Here is a 16,079-nt window from a genome sequence, read left to right as displayed (position 1 = left end):
AAAAGCTCCCTTAACACGGGAGATAACCACTTAAAATACTATGGAACATATATTTCTGTTATAGATCCAGCTGTAGGCATTTTTTTTCTTAAATAAATCAGTAACAGAGTATATGGCAGATGCAAAAGGTCTGAAAACTTTGCTAAAATAAACACATAAAGAAATGATGGCAAAGATCACCCACCATAAAACTACATTGGCCTAATGGTCTCAAAAACATCGATGAGAGGCCATTTACGTCACACGATCACGACGTATAATAAAAAAGATACAGATTTATTAATGATTTTTTTTTTTTTCTATTTTGCTTATAATGAGTAAAAGAATGTTTTTATTCATTGCAACTAGAGAAACTCCAGGACCTAGGACATTAATGATGTTTTTCTGGTTGTTGACGTTTGCCATACTTGTAAATGTGGCTAATGCAGAGACAAATTTGTTGGTGAATGGTAACTTTGAAACGACTACATACAGCGACTGGTATTGTATGGGACCATGCTCATTGGCACCGAGTGACGACGCCCGACAAGGCCAGCACAGTGTCCAGGTGACCGGACGGTAAGTAAAATTGAATGTTGTGCTTGTTGGCAATAATTTTCTTGTGTTAATATAGTGTAAACAGCGTATCATTATATACATGAAACATTAAGGAATATTTCTAAAGTTCATGCATATTTTCAGTGTTACAAATATATTGAATTGTGCTTTTTTTTTGTTTAACAAACAATCTACGTACATGCTTTTCACTATGCCCTGATCTTTCATGTTATGAGAGGAAATCATCCAGTTTGCTTGCAGAAGATTTGCCTGTGGTAATTAAAATGGCTGTCCATGCTTACATAGCGATCAACGGGATATCCTTCAGTTTTCCTCCATCATCAAAACGGAAGGAAACTTTAGACGTTACCTAACGCAGTTCAGCAGAACTTTTAAAATGGCTGCGGTCATACTAGCATGGATGACTTCTGTATATAAAGACAAATTAGATTGATTATTTTAAATAATCATTTAGCTAATTTCTTCTTGAACTCGTTTTGAAATATCAATGGATGTTGTATATGCCAAATTAAGCGCATGACCGTAGGCTTACATCTACTCTTACCTCTCTATGACTTTATCCACAGTACCGCCATATGGAATGGTCTTGCCCAGGCAGTTAGCTTCAGCAGCGGGGAAAGGTACAAGATCACTGCTTATGTCAAACTCTTGAATACTGCAAACAATGCGGCCTATCAGACAGTGGGACTCATGGAAAAATGCACAGTGGCAGGTAGTTAGATTTTTTATGTGGTCTTGTGTGTTAAAAGAATCTATATATAATTGATGCATCATTGAGATATTCAGGGTGACGAACCCACGTGACTTTTGGATATCGTACATACTGCTTTTTCGTGGGAAAACTGTGTAAACAAACATACGCACTTCCTCAGTTTGGCGAACCGTTTGAGTAAAGTACTGAGCACTGATATCAGAAGCTTTGTGCGGAGAAAAGCACACATTTTGCCGTCTTTGATGCTCTATATCTTATGAAAATCCGTCAAGTTATTGGGAAAACATAGGCTATATGTTAACAGGTAGGGACGTTTTCTCCGTGTGTATGGTATCAAACCAAAAGTCACGTGGGTTAGCCACGCTGTTAGTTATGTTACCTGGTTTAAGGTAATTCTGCACTTTTGATAAACCGGAAGTGATTGTGTAGCGTCATTTATTCGGATAACGTAGAATAAAGCCTGGATTCGGCGTAAGGAAATAAAAAAAAAACTATTTTATAAATTAATGGCAACTCGTAAGATCGCAACATTACTATCTTTCTAAAGTTGAAATGTTGACATTAAACATCAGACACGTTAAATAATTCAAAATGATCACTTTAATCATAGACAAGTATCTCAAAAACAAGCACACAGGCGCTCCAGGTTTACAGTGAGTCACAGTCTTTTATTTCACTATATTATACTGAAAACTACATAGATCTAGTAAAAAAAATCTATTCGCGAAAATGTTATGAAAATCATATTCTGGTTTTACTATAGACTCCCACTTGCGTGAGGTCCACATTTCTCAATTCATTCTAGCAAAAATCAACACACGACCTTATCTTTTTTTATTTGCTGATATTTTAAAGAATATTCTGAAGTTTTGAAAAATCAGGGTTTAATCAAATTCTAGATTATAGATAAAATTTTTATCCGAACGTACAGGACTGCCTTAATGAAGGTTGTTATGACTTACGTTTAAATTACCAAACTCTGACTGTTCTGAGCTTCTAAGATTCTAAGACGTCACAATAATCTTGCTAAGTTCCGGTTAAACATCATCAGTGAGACGTTTTTCATTTTCGAACTAAAACTCATCTATTCATGTAGTACATAATTAAAATGACAAACGTCTTTACATTATTGTTAATTTCCATATTTGAATAGGAAACAGTGTATACACAAGAATAGGACAGACACCTCTAATACAACCCGGAGACTGGTATCAGATAGGTGGTGTACGCCGAATAGCAGATGGTAGGGTCAATATATTGTATTACATTTACAAATTTCTTAAACATTAACGTTTAAAAGCTAAAGTTCTGTAGCTATTTACAAAAGGTCTTATAATTATATTAAGGCTACAAAGAATTTATCTAATTTGGTGAGAATAGGACAAATTCTTTCAATACTGCACGGAGAGATGTTATTTTTCAACTTCACAGGCGAGTGTGGTTGTCTCGCTTTGATAAAAGTTTTGTTTGGTCATGTAAGAACGGCATATAATTATGCTATTGCTAAGGTATTAGATATTTACATATTCATACAAGTAAAAGTATTTTCAACAGCAAACTCCTTTCTGGGTGAATATAAAACGACCGTATTTTGATTAATACATATATTGTGCGACTTGTGCGTGATATACATTTTGTGAATCGTCATGATAAAAGAAAACAAACTTCAAGGTGTTTAATGTTGGTTATACTTTAGAATTTCGCATATTTTCAAGACGCTTTGTGTAAAAAGCAAGTATAATCTAGGCTTAACATTGACTCAGAATATACTGTACCCCAAAATGCGAGCCTCAGTTTTAGACTTTGTTTTTCAAGAGTCTTTTCTTTCAAAGTTGTGTTCTCATTTTTCACCAGGGAGTTCGAACTGCAAGATTTACGTACAGACGGACGCACCGGCGGACTACCTGGTGGATGATGCGAGTGTTACACACATCCCAACCTCGGCGTGGGCAGAATGGAGTGAAGCTGCTGAAGACAGAATCGACCAGATCAGAAAGGCCGACATTAACATACAGTAGCTACAGATTTATCTATAGTCTTTTCAAAGCGAAGTGTGTTAGGATTTTTTGTCATTCTTTTCAAAAGTAGTACATTAACATGATGAGTGAACAAGTGATAAATTGAGTTCTTAGTACCATTTAGCTATCAAAAACACTCTTACAATCTATGAAATATATCAAACTTATATTTGTGCTTCAGTTGTCACGGTTGAAAGGCAAATATTAAGAGGATTTGGAAAATTTGGACTCATTTGTCGTCTCTTTTGAGCTACATATGAGCCGCGCCATGGGAAAACCAACATAGTGGCTTTGCGACCAGCATGGATCCAGACCAGCCTGCGCATCCGCGCAGTCTGGTCAGGATCCATGCTGTTCGCTAACAGTTTCTCTAATTGCAATAGACTTTGAAAGCGAACAGCATGGATCATGACCAGACTGCGCGGATGCGCGGGCTGGTCTGGATCCATGCTGGTCGCAAACCCACTATGTTGATTTTCTCATGGCGCGGCTCAATTATTATTTCTTTTCTTTTAAGGCTCGTTGGTCCAAACTCTGAGTCCACCATACTGGATATTGAGGTAGGCATGTTTTGCTTCCTTTATGATATAAATATTTTTTTATAATTATAATTATAATTTTGTGAGGTATGAAGGGAACAGTCAAACTTTTTGTCCAGATCTGTTATTATTTCTTGACTTGTATAGATGTAAATAACGCTCGAAATTAATAGCATATGTCTGAAGCGGAAACGTTTCTGTAAAATCTTTGACTGATCAGATTTTCGAGACGAAATCTACCATTTTTCACTTTTGTTGTAATTGATTATAGTATTTTGATTGTTATTTTTATAACGTTTCTTTTTTGCTCTTGTTGATAAAAATATGACATATAACCAAAGGTACGATAAGATTCGTAAACTTGTTTTTTTGGCGATAAATGTTAACATGTTCTCTACACGTAGCTGTCGGTTTCTTGGTAATACACTAGTAGAATAATCAAATAAATTGTGTTCTTCACTTGTAACATTTAGTCCGTCTTGGAACCGATATCACGAAATCTTTGCAATTCGATAGATGGAATATATGTTTATATGTAAATACGGATAACCCACATTGTTTATTCCCCCTTGCAGTTAGAACAGACAAAACTAGAGTTTGCGTTTGGATCAGCCGTGTCAGCAACAAAGATTGTGAACTCTAACTATGCAGCCTACCAGGACGTATTCTACAGAAACTTTGAATGGGGAGTTCTCGAGAATGCTTTAAAATGGCGCCAAACGGAGTGGACTCGGGTAATAAAGGATACTACTGAAAATCTTGATTTTGGTCATCTAACGAATTTATTTGAAGCATCAACTTCTGATCATTTAAATTTAATTATGTTCACTAATTATTTAAGATACGTGTTAGATATTCACTGGAGGTATTTTTCAAATTTGATTTTCCTACCAAGATAGAGTTATTAAATGAAAAGTATAATTTTTGTAAACATACTTTGCCTGAAAAAAATTATATGAGTAAAAGGAAAATTGTAGATACAACTATAATAGTCAGAGATTTACATTGGCAATTGCATACTAAGCTAAAAGTTACTAGCAACGCAATTGTGAAAAGTTATTATACCTCCCTTTTTCCTATTATTTGGTTTACGCATCTAAGACAGACACGAAATTAAATCATGAGTTTTAAGCTACAGGCAGGTGCGTTGTCGCAAAAGCTCACTGTAAACACCGTGACATGGCAATAATGTAGCACGTACAGTGAACGTTCGAACAATTCTGTTTTTATTAAGCATCGGTGATTCAAGTTACATGGATGAAGAGGATAAAGAAGATCAGAACAGTTCTTGTCAGAGAACCTTTCTGTGCAGTCTTTGTAAACGGCGGTTTATGTTGCGCTCTAGCGTCAGGAGACACTTGCGAAAAGTCCATCATTTTACACCTGAAGAAGCAAGAGAGTGCGATATTCTTGCTGAAGAAAACAAAGACCAACTATACCGAATCAGAAAACCAGTTGATGCAGAAAAAAGCTTGTCCGGTATTACACCAACCCTGCCACCAGAGAAGTCTGCAATCAAGGCTAAACAGAGGACAGATATATCGTGTAAAATATGTAATCAAAAGTTTAGTCAAAGGTTTGGTCTAAAACGTCACTTGATTAATGTTCATAGGTTGGAGGCACCCGAGGTAGAAAGTTACATGGAAGAACAAATGAATGAGACTTCTCCAGGTGTAATCCAAACCTGTAGCTTGTGTTTTACTGCTTTTGAAAGTAGGCCTAAACTACGAGTTCATCTAATAAAATTACATCGGCTGTCTGAATTAGTTGCAGACAGGATTCTTGTTGGAGAAGAAAGGTCAGATTATACCGAAGGAATCGAAACCGACGTGCTCAATTCTGGAACAGAATTGGATGTTTCTGATGGTTTTGAAGAAACTGGACAAGAACAAACAAGTGTAATGTACATGAATGACAAAGATGGGGAAGTTGAAAATTTCGATGTTGATGATGATTCTAATGAAATGAAACTGGGAAATAGTAGTGATGTCATGTTTGGTTTAAAAGGCGAAAAAGATCTCTTAGCAGAAATGAATTTTGAGGCAATTAATCCATGGGGAACAGAACTTAAGTCTGAAGATATTGAACCAGATAATCTTGGAATAAGTGAACCGGGGTCAAATGCAGATATAGACTTCCATCTGACTGAAGAAGATAAATTAATGGACTCTAATGATGGCCAAGACCCCATGAATATAAACCTCATTCCTCAAGATAATGAAAATGATTCTGAAAGCAAAGCGGAAAGTGTGAAAAGTACAATAGGATCTCAGCATAGTTCAGGACTACCTTCTTATCTCCAGAAAAGGAGTTATGATTGTCCTATATGTGGAAGAGTTATGAGTGATGCCAGTGCTAGGTCAAAACACATACGAAGACATGAGGGTAGAGCTGGGTTCAAGTGTGGGTTGTGCGATAAGATCTTCCCTCAGTTACGCCTGATTGAGAGTCACCTGAAAACACACTGTGGGTTTGGAGTGAAGTGCGGTTTATGTTTCATATATTGCGCAGAAAGGCATGGTGCAAAAAGACACATACACAGAATACATAACATAGAACCAAATACAGAGGAGTCCGAAAGGAATATATTATCTTGTACATTAGATGCACCAAATATTCAAGAGAACATGCACAATTATACAGTGATTGATCTGTCAAAACAAAAAGACATCATTGAAATTGTACCGAACACACTCCTGGGTAAAAAGACTGATTTTGAAAAATGGAAACTTGAAACTGCAGAAGCCAAAGCAAAAGAGAAAATGGAGTTGAGAAATAGTATAGGTGAAAGTGAAGAAATACCAAGTGTTAAAACAGAGGATGTTTCAGGAAATATGCAGTCTGATTTTCGTATGAGTGAACCTGTTGATTTGAATGGTTCTGCAGATTCAAGGGATTCCACTCCAAATGTAAAAGATGCTGTTCTAAACAAGTTGAAAGTGAAACCTAAAAAAGCTACAAGAATTGACTCTGTGATAAGTTCCTTACACAAGAAGTTATTGACAAAAAGCATAAATGGATCCGACACTGAGGACCAGTCAGACAGCGGAAGTCAAACAGAAACCGATTCACCAAAATCTGTTTATAGTGCTGAAAACTGTTCCCCACTAAAGATAAAATTGACCAAAAAGTTTACTGTTGAAAAGTCGCCAAAGAAAACAAAACATTCTGACTCAGGAGACAATGACGAAGATGATGATGGTGAAGATAATTATGGTGAAGATGATGATGGTGAATATTCTGATCAGACTGTTGACATGGATTATGAAGAAAAACCTCCTGAGGATGCCACATATCAAAATTCTGCTGAAGATAACAAAATGAATGTTAAAACTGAAAAGGATCAGATAGATCAAGATGTGGCTTTACTGGACCAAGAGTTGATGAAGGCCTTTATGCCTGAGCTCTCTGCTGGTGGTAGTATGAGTAACCTTGACTCCTTGGAGAGGACCTTGAACGCTCTGAAGAAGGATAAAGAGGAAGCCCCGCCAAAACCAGTACCTCACCTGATCTGCTGGGAGTGTGGCAAGTCCTACTCCAACTACAAGTCGTACCGGGAACATCGCAGGAAGAAACATCCACTTAGCTGTAATCTCTGTAGACAGGTATGATTACTTTGTTGTCCTTGTAGATAACTTTGTTATATTTAGTATGAGATATAGTAAGCGACAAAGTTCCATTTAAATGCTACCGTGTGGCTGGTTTGCCATAAGTTAAAAGTTAAATTGTTAAATTTTCATTTTGGAAATCCAAATTTTTTATACTTTATTTTATCCCGATTTATTAATACATTATGATCGATGTACATGTATTTCATCTGTCCAAATTAATAAGAAAATTAGATATTTAACTTTAATACATATTTTTAGCTCACCTGTCACAAAGTGACAAGGTGAGCTTTTGTGATCGCGCGGTGTCCGTCGTCCGTCCGTGCGTCCGTAAACTTTTGCTTGTGACCACTCTAGAGGTCACATTTTTCATGGGATCTTTATGAAATTTGGTCAGAATGTTCATCTTGATGATATCTAGGTCAAGTTCGAAACTGGGTCACGTGCCATCAAAAACTAGGTCAGTAGGTCTAAAAATAGAAAAACCTTGTGACCTCTCTAGAGGCCATATATTTCATAAGAGCTTCATGAAAATTGGTCAGAATGTTCACCTTGATGATATCTAGGTCAAGTTCGAAACTGGGTCACGTGGGTTCAAAAACTAGGTCAGTAGGTCTAAAAATAGAAAAACCTTGTGACCTCTCTAGAGGCCATATTTTTCATGAGATCTTCATGAATATTGGTCAGAATGTTTATCTTGATGATATCTAGGTCAAGTTCGAAACTGGGTCACGTAGGGTCAAAAACTAGGTCATTAGGTCTAAAAATAGAAAAACCTTGTGACCTCTCTAGAGGTCATATTTCTCAATGGATCTTCATGAAAATTGGTCAGAATGTTCATCTTGATGATATCTAGATCAAGTTCCAAACTGGGTCACGTGGGGTTAAAAACTAGGTCAGTAGATCTAAAAATAGAAAAACCTTGTGACCTCTCTAGAGGCCATATTTTTCATGAGATCTTCATGAATATTGGTCAGAATGTTCATCTTGATGATATCTAGGTCAAGTTCGAAACTGGGTCATGTGGGGTCAAAAACTAGGTCAGTAGATCTAAAAATAGAAAAACCTTGTGACCTCTCTAGAGGCCATATTTCTCAATGGATCTTCATGAAAATTGGTCAGAATGTTCACCTTGATGATATCTAGGTCAAGTTCGAAACTGGGTCACGTGCGGTCAAAAACTAGGTCAGTAGGTCTAAAAATAGGAAAACCTTGTGACCTCTCTAGAGGCGATATTTTCAATGGATCTTCATGAAAATTGGTCAGAGGTTTTACCTTGAAGATATCTAGGTCAAGTTCGAAACTGGGTCATGTGGGGTTAAAAACTAGGTCAGTAGATCTAAAAATAGAAAAACCTTGTGACCTCTCTAGAGGCCATATTTTTCATGAGATCTTCATGATTATTGGTCAGAATGTTCACCTTGATGATATCTAAGTCAAGTTCGAAACTGGGTCACGTGGGGTTAAAAACTAGGTCAGTAGGTCTAAAAATAGAAAAAACCTTGTGACCTCTCTAGAGGCCATATTTCTCACCGGATCTTCATGAAAATTGGTGAGAATGTTCAGCTTGATGATATCTAGGTCAGGTTTGTAACTGGGTCATGTGCGGTCAAAAACTAGGTCAGTAGGTCGAAAAATAGAAAAACCTTGTGACCTCTCTAGAGGCCATATTTTTCACGAGATCTTCATGAAAATTGGTGAGAATGTTCACCTTGATGATATCTAGGTCAAGTTTAAAAGTGGGTCACGTGCCTTCAAAAACTAGGCCATTAGGTCAAATAATAGAAAAACCTTGTGACCTCTCTAGAGGCCATATTTTTCAATGGATCTTCATGAAAATTGGTCAGAATTTTTTATCTTGATGATATCTAGGTCACGTGTGCTCAAAAACTAGGTCACTATGTCAAATAATAGAAATAATGACGTCATACTCAGTTCAACACTGGGTCATGTGGGGATAGGTGAGCGATTCAGGACCATCATGGTCCTCTTGTTCTGTTTACTCATCGCTAGTTATACAAGATTGTATATAGTAACATTGTTACTTTAGGTGTTTGTTGATGTTCTGCTGTACCAGAGTCACATGCAGGCGCACGGGGAAGGGAACAAGGTCCCTCGTAATCATGACTGTCCCGTATGTGGCAAGGAATTTAAAGATGCAAGTTCCAGGGCCAAACATCTTAGACTTCATACAGGAGAGAAGCCATACAGGTAAAAACTATTTGAAATAAATATATTTGAATATTTAAAGTTTCACAGTAGAATGGTATCATACTTTGTACATAAAAGTTATGTAAAGGACCTTCTTTAGTTCAGTAAGTGCCGAGACGTGAAAATTCAAAATATTGCAAATCATTCCTTAAGTTTGTAAGGTCCTTTCTTGAGTTGTTTTTTAGACATAAATGGTTCCATTTGGCACCACTTAGGGCTCATCAGAGCTGAAAATTGAAGAAAAAAACCTTTAAACAACTCATGAACCATTTGTTGGACCACCACCAGATAACTGATCTGGTCTGTAGCATCCTTTAAATGTCCTGTATCAGATTTGTTCAGATGATTTTGCTTGGCCCCATTTCATGATTTAGGGACAACAGGAGTTAAACATTAGGAAATAAAAGATCTTTAAACAACCTTATGTGAACCACTACTAGATGGATCTTTACCAGATTTGGTGTGTAGCATCGTTGTAAGGTCCATTTTTAAGTTTGTTCAAACAGTTTAGGGACAAGCAGAGCTGAAACTAGAATAAACTTCAAACAATTTCAGTTCATGACCTTACATGATACAGTTTTATGACATATATTCTAGGTCAATCGTCAAGATCGGGTGAGCAGCATGGGGCCATCATGGCCTGCTTGTTTTTGGTTTCGTTTTACTGTTGAAAGTTGATATTTATTCATTGTTCGCAGGTTGATTTAAGAAATCCTTATAGCAAAAGAGTGCTTTAACACTATTTATGCATGATGGGCGGTTATACGTTGGGCGTAATAATTTCACGAGGGCGCAGCCCGAGTGAAATTATTTGTACAACGTATTACCGCCCGAGTGTATAAATAGTGTTAAAACACGGTTTTGCTATAAATTATTTCAATTCTTATATGCATTTAATCTAAAACAGTAGATAAAATATAGTAGCGCTCTTTCTTGGTCGCAACCAAAACATTGACGTCATCGCACGTTAACGTGACATCACTCTTAGCGTAAGTGTGTTTTAACAGAGGCAAGCATATTAGAATTAATGTTGTTTTATTCATTTATCAAATTAAAAAAGAAGTTTCGGCCTGTCAGCTTTTTCAGTGTTTTTTCCACTGATTTGGGAATTACAGTTGGGAATTACAATTGGGAGAAATGCGTTGTAAAACACCTAAATTGAGAATTGTTAAAAGTCATATTTTCTATTAAAATGTCACATTTAAGAAAAAAAATGGTCATAAAATTTATCATTATGCATTAAGTAAGCAAATTGTCATGTGTTTCAAGGTTTCATAGGTACAGTCTTGTTTGAAAAAGTTAAAAAAAAAAAGTAAGACAAATTTAACTTTGGGAATTTTAACATTGAAATTGGGAAAAAAAACATACTATTTGCCATTGGAATTGGGGTCGAATTTCGGCCCCAAATTTGCCAGAAAAAAAGCACACTGTTTTATTACTTTGAAAATTCTTGCAAATTCTGTAACTCTTATTGTTTGTCTTCTTTAGCCCACCATCATCAGATGGTGGGCTATTCAAATCACTCTGCGTCCGTGGTCCGTCGTCCTTCCGTCCGTCCGTCCGTCATTCCATCCGTCCTTCCGTTAACAATTTCTCGTTATCGCATCTCCTCAGAAACTACTAGGGGGATTTTGACCAAACTTTGTCAGAGTGATGTATTGGTACCCTAGTTGTGTCCCCCTGAAAATCAGACTGGTTCAACAATTCTTTAGTGAGTTATGGCCCTTTGTTTATTTCTATAATTTACATAGATTTATATAGGGAAAAACTTTGAAAATCTTCTTGTCCAAAACCACAGAGCCTAGGGCTTTGATATTTGGTATGAAGCATCATCTAGTGGTCCTCTACCAAGATGATTCAGATTATTTCCCTGGGGTCTAATATGGCCCCGCCCCAGGGGTCACATGGTTTATATAGACTTATAAAGGGGAAAACTTTGAAAAACCTCTTGTTCAAAACCACAAGGCCTAGGCTTTGATATTTTGTATGTGACATCATCTAGTGGTCTTCTACTAAGATTGTTCAAATTATCCCTGTAGGGTCAAATATGGCCCCGCCCCGGGGGTCACATGGTTTACATAGACTTATATAGGGAAACACTTTGAAAATCTTCTGGTCCAAACCACAAAGCCTAGGGCTTTGGCATTTGTAATGTAGCATCATCTGGTGGTGCTCTACCAAGTTTGTTTAAATTATCCCCGTAGGTCAAATATGGCCCCCCCTGGGGTCACATGGCCTATATAGACTTGTATAGGGAAAAGCTTTTAAAATCTTCTTGTCGATAACCTACAACATTCAGATTTGGACCACATGTATGGTTTTGAGTGGCAAGATGAACCTTGACATGAGTTGACCTTGATTTTGACCTAGTGACCTACTTTCACATTTCTGTAGCTACAGCCTTCAAATTTGGACCACATGCATAGTTTTGTGCACTGAAAAAAACTTTGACCTTGACATTGCCCTAGTGACCTACTTTCACATTTTTGAAGGTACAGGCTTCAAATTTGGACCACATGCATAGTTTCGTGTTCTGAAATGAAATCTGACCTTGATTTTGACCTAGTGACCTACTTTCACATTTCTCAAGCTACAGCCTTCAAGTTTGGACCACATGCTTAGTTTTGTGTACCGAAACAAACCTTGACCTTTACATTGACCTAGTGACCTACTTTCACGTTTTTGAAGGTACAGGCTTCAAATTTGGACCACATGCATAGTTCTGTGTTCCGAAATAAAATTTGACCTTGATTTTGACCTAGTGACCTACTTCCACATTTCTCGAGCTACAGCCTTCAAATTTGGACAACTTGCATAGTTTTGTGTACCGAAATGAACTTTGACCTTAAGATTGACGTAGTGACCTACTTTCTCATTTTTGTAGCTACAGGCTTAAAATTTAGACCACATGCATAGGATTGTGTACCGAAACAAACTTTGACCTTGACATTGACCTAGTGACCTACTTTCACATTTTTGAAGGTACCGGCTTTAAATTTGGACCACATGCATAGATTTGTGTTCTGAAGTGTAATTTGACCTTGATTTTGGCCTAGTGGCCTACTTTCACATTTCTCAAGGTACAGCCTTCAAATTTGGACCACTTGCATAGTTTTGTGTACCGAAATAAACTTTGACCTTAAGATTGACCTAGTGACCTACTTTCACATTTCTCAAACAACAGCCTTCAAACTTGATGCATATGCATAGTTTTGTGTACAAAGAACTTTGTCCTTGAAATTGATCTAGTGACCTACTTTCACATTTCTCAAGCTACAGCTTTCGAATTTGGACCACATGCACAGTGTTGTGTACGGAAATGAAATTTGACTTTGAGCTAGTCATTAAGTCTTGAAATTTGGAACACTCAAAAATGGCACATTGGTGGGCGCCAAGATCACTCTGTGATCTCTTGTTTATTGATACGATTAATGACTTGTCTCATATCATCATATTTTGACGAAATTGCTAGTTTTTTCTTTAGAATTTAGGAATTAACCAATTTTTATTAGCCCACCATCATCAGATGGTGGGCTATTAAAATCACTCTGTGTCCGTGGTCCGTCCGTCCGTCATTCCGTCCGTCCGTCCGTCCGTCAGTCCGTCCGTCCGTCCGTCCGTTAACAATTTCTCGTTATCGCATCTCCTCAGAAACTACTGGGGGGATTTTGACCAAACTTTGTCAGAATGATGTATTGGTACCCTAGTTGTGTCCCCCTGAAAATCAGACTGGTTCAACAATTTATGAGTGAGTTATGGCCCTTTGTTTATTTCTATGATTTATATAGATTTATATAGGGAAAAACTTTGAAAACCTTCTTGTCCAAAACCACAGAGCCTAGGGCTTTGATATTTGGTATGAAGCATCATCTAGTGGTCCTCTACCAAGATGATTCAAATTATTTCTCTGGGGTCAAATATGGCCCCGCCCTGGGGGTCACATGGTTTATATAGACTTATATAGGGAAAAACTTTGAATAACCTCTTGTCCAAAACCACAGGGCCTAGGGCTTTGATATTTTGTATGTGACATCATCTAGTGGTCTTCAACTAAGATTATTCAAATTATACCCCTAGGATCAAATATGGCCCCGCCCTGGGGGTCATATGGTTTACATAGACTTATATAGGGAAAAACTTTGAAAATCTTCTTGTCCAAACCACAAAGCCTAGGGCTTTGATACTTGTAATGTAGCATCATCTAGTGGTTCTCTACCAAGTTTTTTCAAATTATCCTCCTAGGGTTAAATATGGCCCCGCCCCGGGGTCACATGGTTCATATAGACTTATATAGGGAAAAGCTTTTAAATGTTCTTGTCAGTAACTACAACATTCAAACTTGGACCACATGTATATTTTTTGAGTGGCAAGATGAACCTTGACATGAGTTGACCTTGATTTTGACCTAGTGACCTACTTTCACATTTCTGTAGCTACAGCCTTCAAATTTGGACCACATGCATAATTTTGTGCACTGGAAAAAACTTTGACCTTTATTTTGACCTAGTGACCTACTTTCACATTTTTGAAGGTACAGGCATCAAATTTGGACCATATGCATAGTTTCATGTTTCAAAATGAAATTTGACATTGATTTTGACCTAGTGACCTACTTTCACATTTCTCAAGCTACAGCCTTCAAATTTGGACTACATGCATAGTTTTGTGTACCGAAAAAAACTTTGACCTTGACATTGACCTAGTGACCTACTTTCACATTTTTGAAGGTACAGGCTTCAAATTTGGACCACATGCATAGTTTTGTATTCTGAAATAAAATTTGACCTTGATTTTGACCTAGTGACCTACTTTTACATTTCTCAAGCTACAGCCTTCAAATTTGGACCACTTGCATAGTTTTGTGTACTGAAATGACCTTTGACCTTAAGATTGACCTAGTGACCTACTTTCACATTTTTAAGGTACAGGCTTCAAATTTGGACCACATGCATAGTTTTGTATACCGAAATAAAATTTGACCTTGATTTTGACCTAGTGACCTACTTTTACATTTCTCAAGCTACAGCCTTCAAATTTGGACCACATGCATAGTTTTGTGTACCGAAACAAACTTTGACCTTTACATTGACCTAGTGACCTACTTTCACATTTTTGAAGGTACAGGCTTCAAATTTGGACCACATGCATAGTTTTTATTCCGAAGTAAAATTTGACCTGGATTTTGACCTAGTGACCTACTTTTACATTTCTCAAGCTACAGCCTTCAAATTTGAACCACTTGCATAGTTTTGTGTACCGAAATGAACTTTGACCTTAAGATTGACGTAGTGACCTACTTTCACATTTCTGTAGCTACAGGCTTCAAATTTAGGACCACATGCATAGTTTTGTGTACCGAAACAAACTTTGACCTTGACATTGACCTAGTGACCTACTTTCACATTTTTGAAGGTACAGGCTTCAAACTTGGACCACATGCATAGATTTGTGTTGTGTACGGAAATGAAATTTGACCTTGAGCTAGTCAATAAGTCTTGAAATTTGGAACACTCAAAAATGGCACATTGGTGGGCGCCAAGATCACTCTGTGATCTCTTGTTAGTATTTCACATAAAAAATGCTTAAAATTTTCTGGGTATACTTCTGCTGATAGATATTTATGTAAAGTTTGTAGTCTTATGATAATGTTATATATTGTACCTGTAGGTGTGAGATATGCGGTAAACGTTTCACTCAAACTGGTCACCTGGCTAGTCATATGAGGATCCATAATGGCGAAAAACCGTTTGATTGCAAGCTCTGCGGAAAATGGTTCACAGAGAAATCCAGCGTTAAACGCCATCTTCGTAAGATGCACTTCAACCAGTACAACAAGAAATGTAGTGTGTGCGGTATCATCTCCAAAACACGTGAAGAACATCGTGATCATCTCGTCACTCACAAACTCAAAGTTTATACTTGCCAAGTCTGTGCTAAGGACTTTATTGACTCTCGTGCGCTTAAAGTGCACGTGTTTAATGCACATTCCCAGATTACTCAGTCGTTAAATCTCAAAGAGTACCGTTGTCAGGAGTGTGATAAACAGTTTTTCTCAACTAAAGGACTGAAAAATCATCTGAAAACCCACAAAATTGATGTACAGATGTATAACTGTGAAATTTGTAACAAATTATTTTTCAATGAAGAGTATATGAAGAGTCATATGAAAACTCATTCAACGAACAAGGAACGGTACTGTGAGATATGTCATAAGCACTTTAATAGTGCTGCCTATTCGGCCTTCCATAGAAAACAACACATTCTTGAAAAGCTTAATGAAGTTATGGCTGCAAAAGAGACACAAGAAAAGAAATCCACCCTTCAAATAAATGCAGAATTAAAAGAAAATGACAAAATGTCCGATTTAGTGAACAAAGCTTATGTGAAAACTGAAAAGGTTGATGTTAATAATGAAGTAGAAAGTGGTCTAGTC

The 16,079-nt window shown here is 37.1% G+C and overlaps 2 protein-coding genes across 2 annotated transcripts; both read left to right on the top strand.

The window, feature by feature from the left end:
• The first annotated feature begins 313 nt into the window (after nt 1-313).
• Nucleotides 314-3,288, top strand: LOC123550524 (endo-1,4-beta-xylanase A-like). Its single transcript, XM_053546782.1, has 4 exons — nt 314-558; nt 1,125-1,270; nt 2,424-2,513; nt 3,125-3,288. Exons 1-4 carry the CDS (start codon nt 314-316, stop codon nt 3,286-3,288), a joined length of 645 nt encoding a protein of 214 aa, XP_053402757.1.
• A 1,790-nt stretch (nt 3,289-5,078) lies between these two features.
• On the top strand, nt 5,079-16,077 carry LOC128558026 (uncharacterized). Its single transcript, XM_053546781.1, has 4 exons — nt 5,079-7,432; nt 9,486-9,646; nt 15,314-16,028; nt 16,066-16,077. The coding sequence occupies exons 1-4, from the start codon at nt 5,081-5,083 to the stop codon at nt 16,075-16,077; spliced, it is 3,240 nt and encodes a 1,079-aa protein (XP_053402756.1). The 5' UTR covers nt 5,079-5,080.
• Nucleotides 16,078-16,079: the final 2 nt, after the last annotated feature.

The sequence above is a fragment of the Mercenaria mercenaria genome, chromosome 6, assembly GCF_021730395.1.
Source record: "Mercenaria mercenaria strain notata chromosome 6, MADL_Memer_1, whole genome shotgun sequence".
Taxonomy (NCBI): Eukaryota; Metazoa; Mollusca; class Bivalvia; order Venerida; family Veneridae; genus Mercenaria; species Mercenaria mercenaria.
Note: the sequence above shows the minus strand (reverse complement) of the source record. Positions and strands in the feature narration are given on the sequence as shown.

Coding starts and splice junctions, on each gene's coding strand:
- LOC123550524 (XM_053546782.1), top strand. CDS start 314: ATGAGTAAAAGAATGTTTTTATTCATTGCAACTAGAGAAACTCCAGGA. Junction 559..1,124: donor AGTGTCCAGGTGACCGGACG/GTAAGTAAAATT, acceptor CTTTATCCACAG/TACCGCCATATGGAATGGTC. Junction 2,514..3,124: donor TGTACGCCGAATAGCAGATG/GTAGGGTCAATA, acceptor ATTTTTCACCAG/GGAGTTCGAACTGCAAGATT.
- LOC128558026 (XM_053546781.1), top strand. CDS start 5,081: ATGGATGAAGAGGATAAAGAAGATCAGAACAGTTCTTGTCAGAGAACC. Junction 7,433..9,485: donor GCTGTAATCTCTGTAGACAG/GTATGATTACTT, acceptor TTGTTACTTTAG/GTGTTTGTTGATGTTCTGCT. Junction 9,647..15,313: donor ACAGGAGAGAAGCCATACAG/GTAAAAACTATT, acceptor TTGTACCTGTAG/GTGTGAGATATGCGGTAAAC.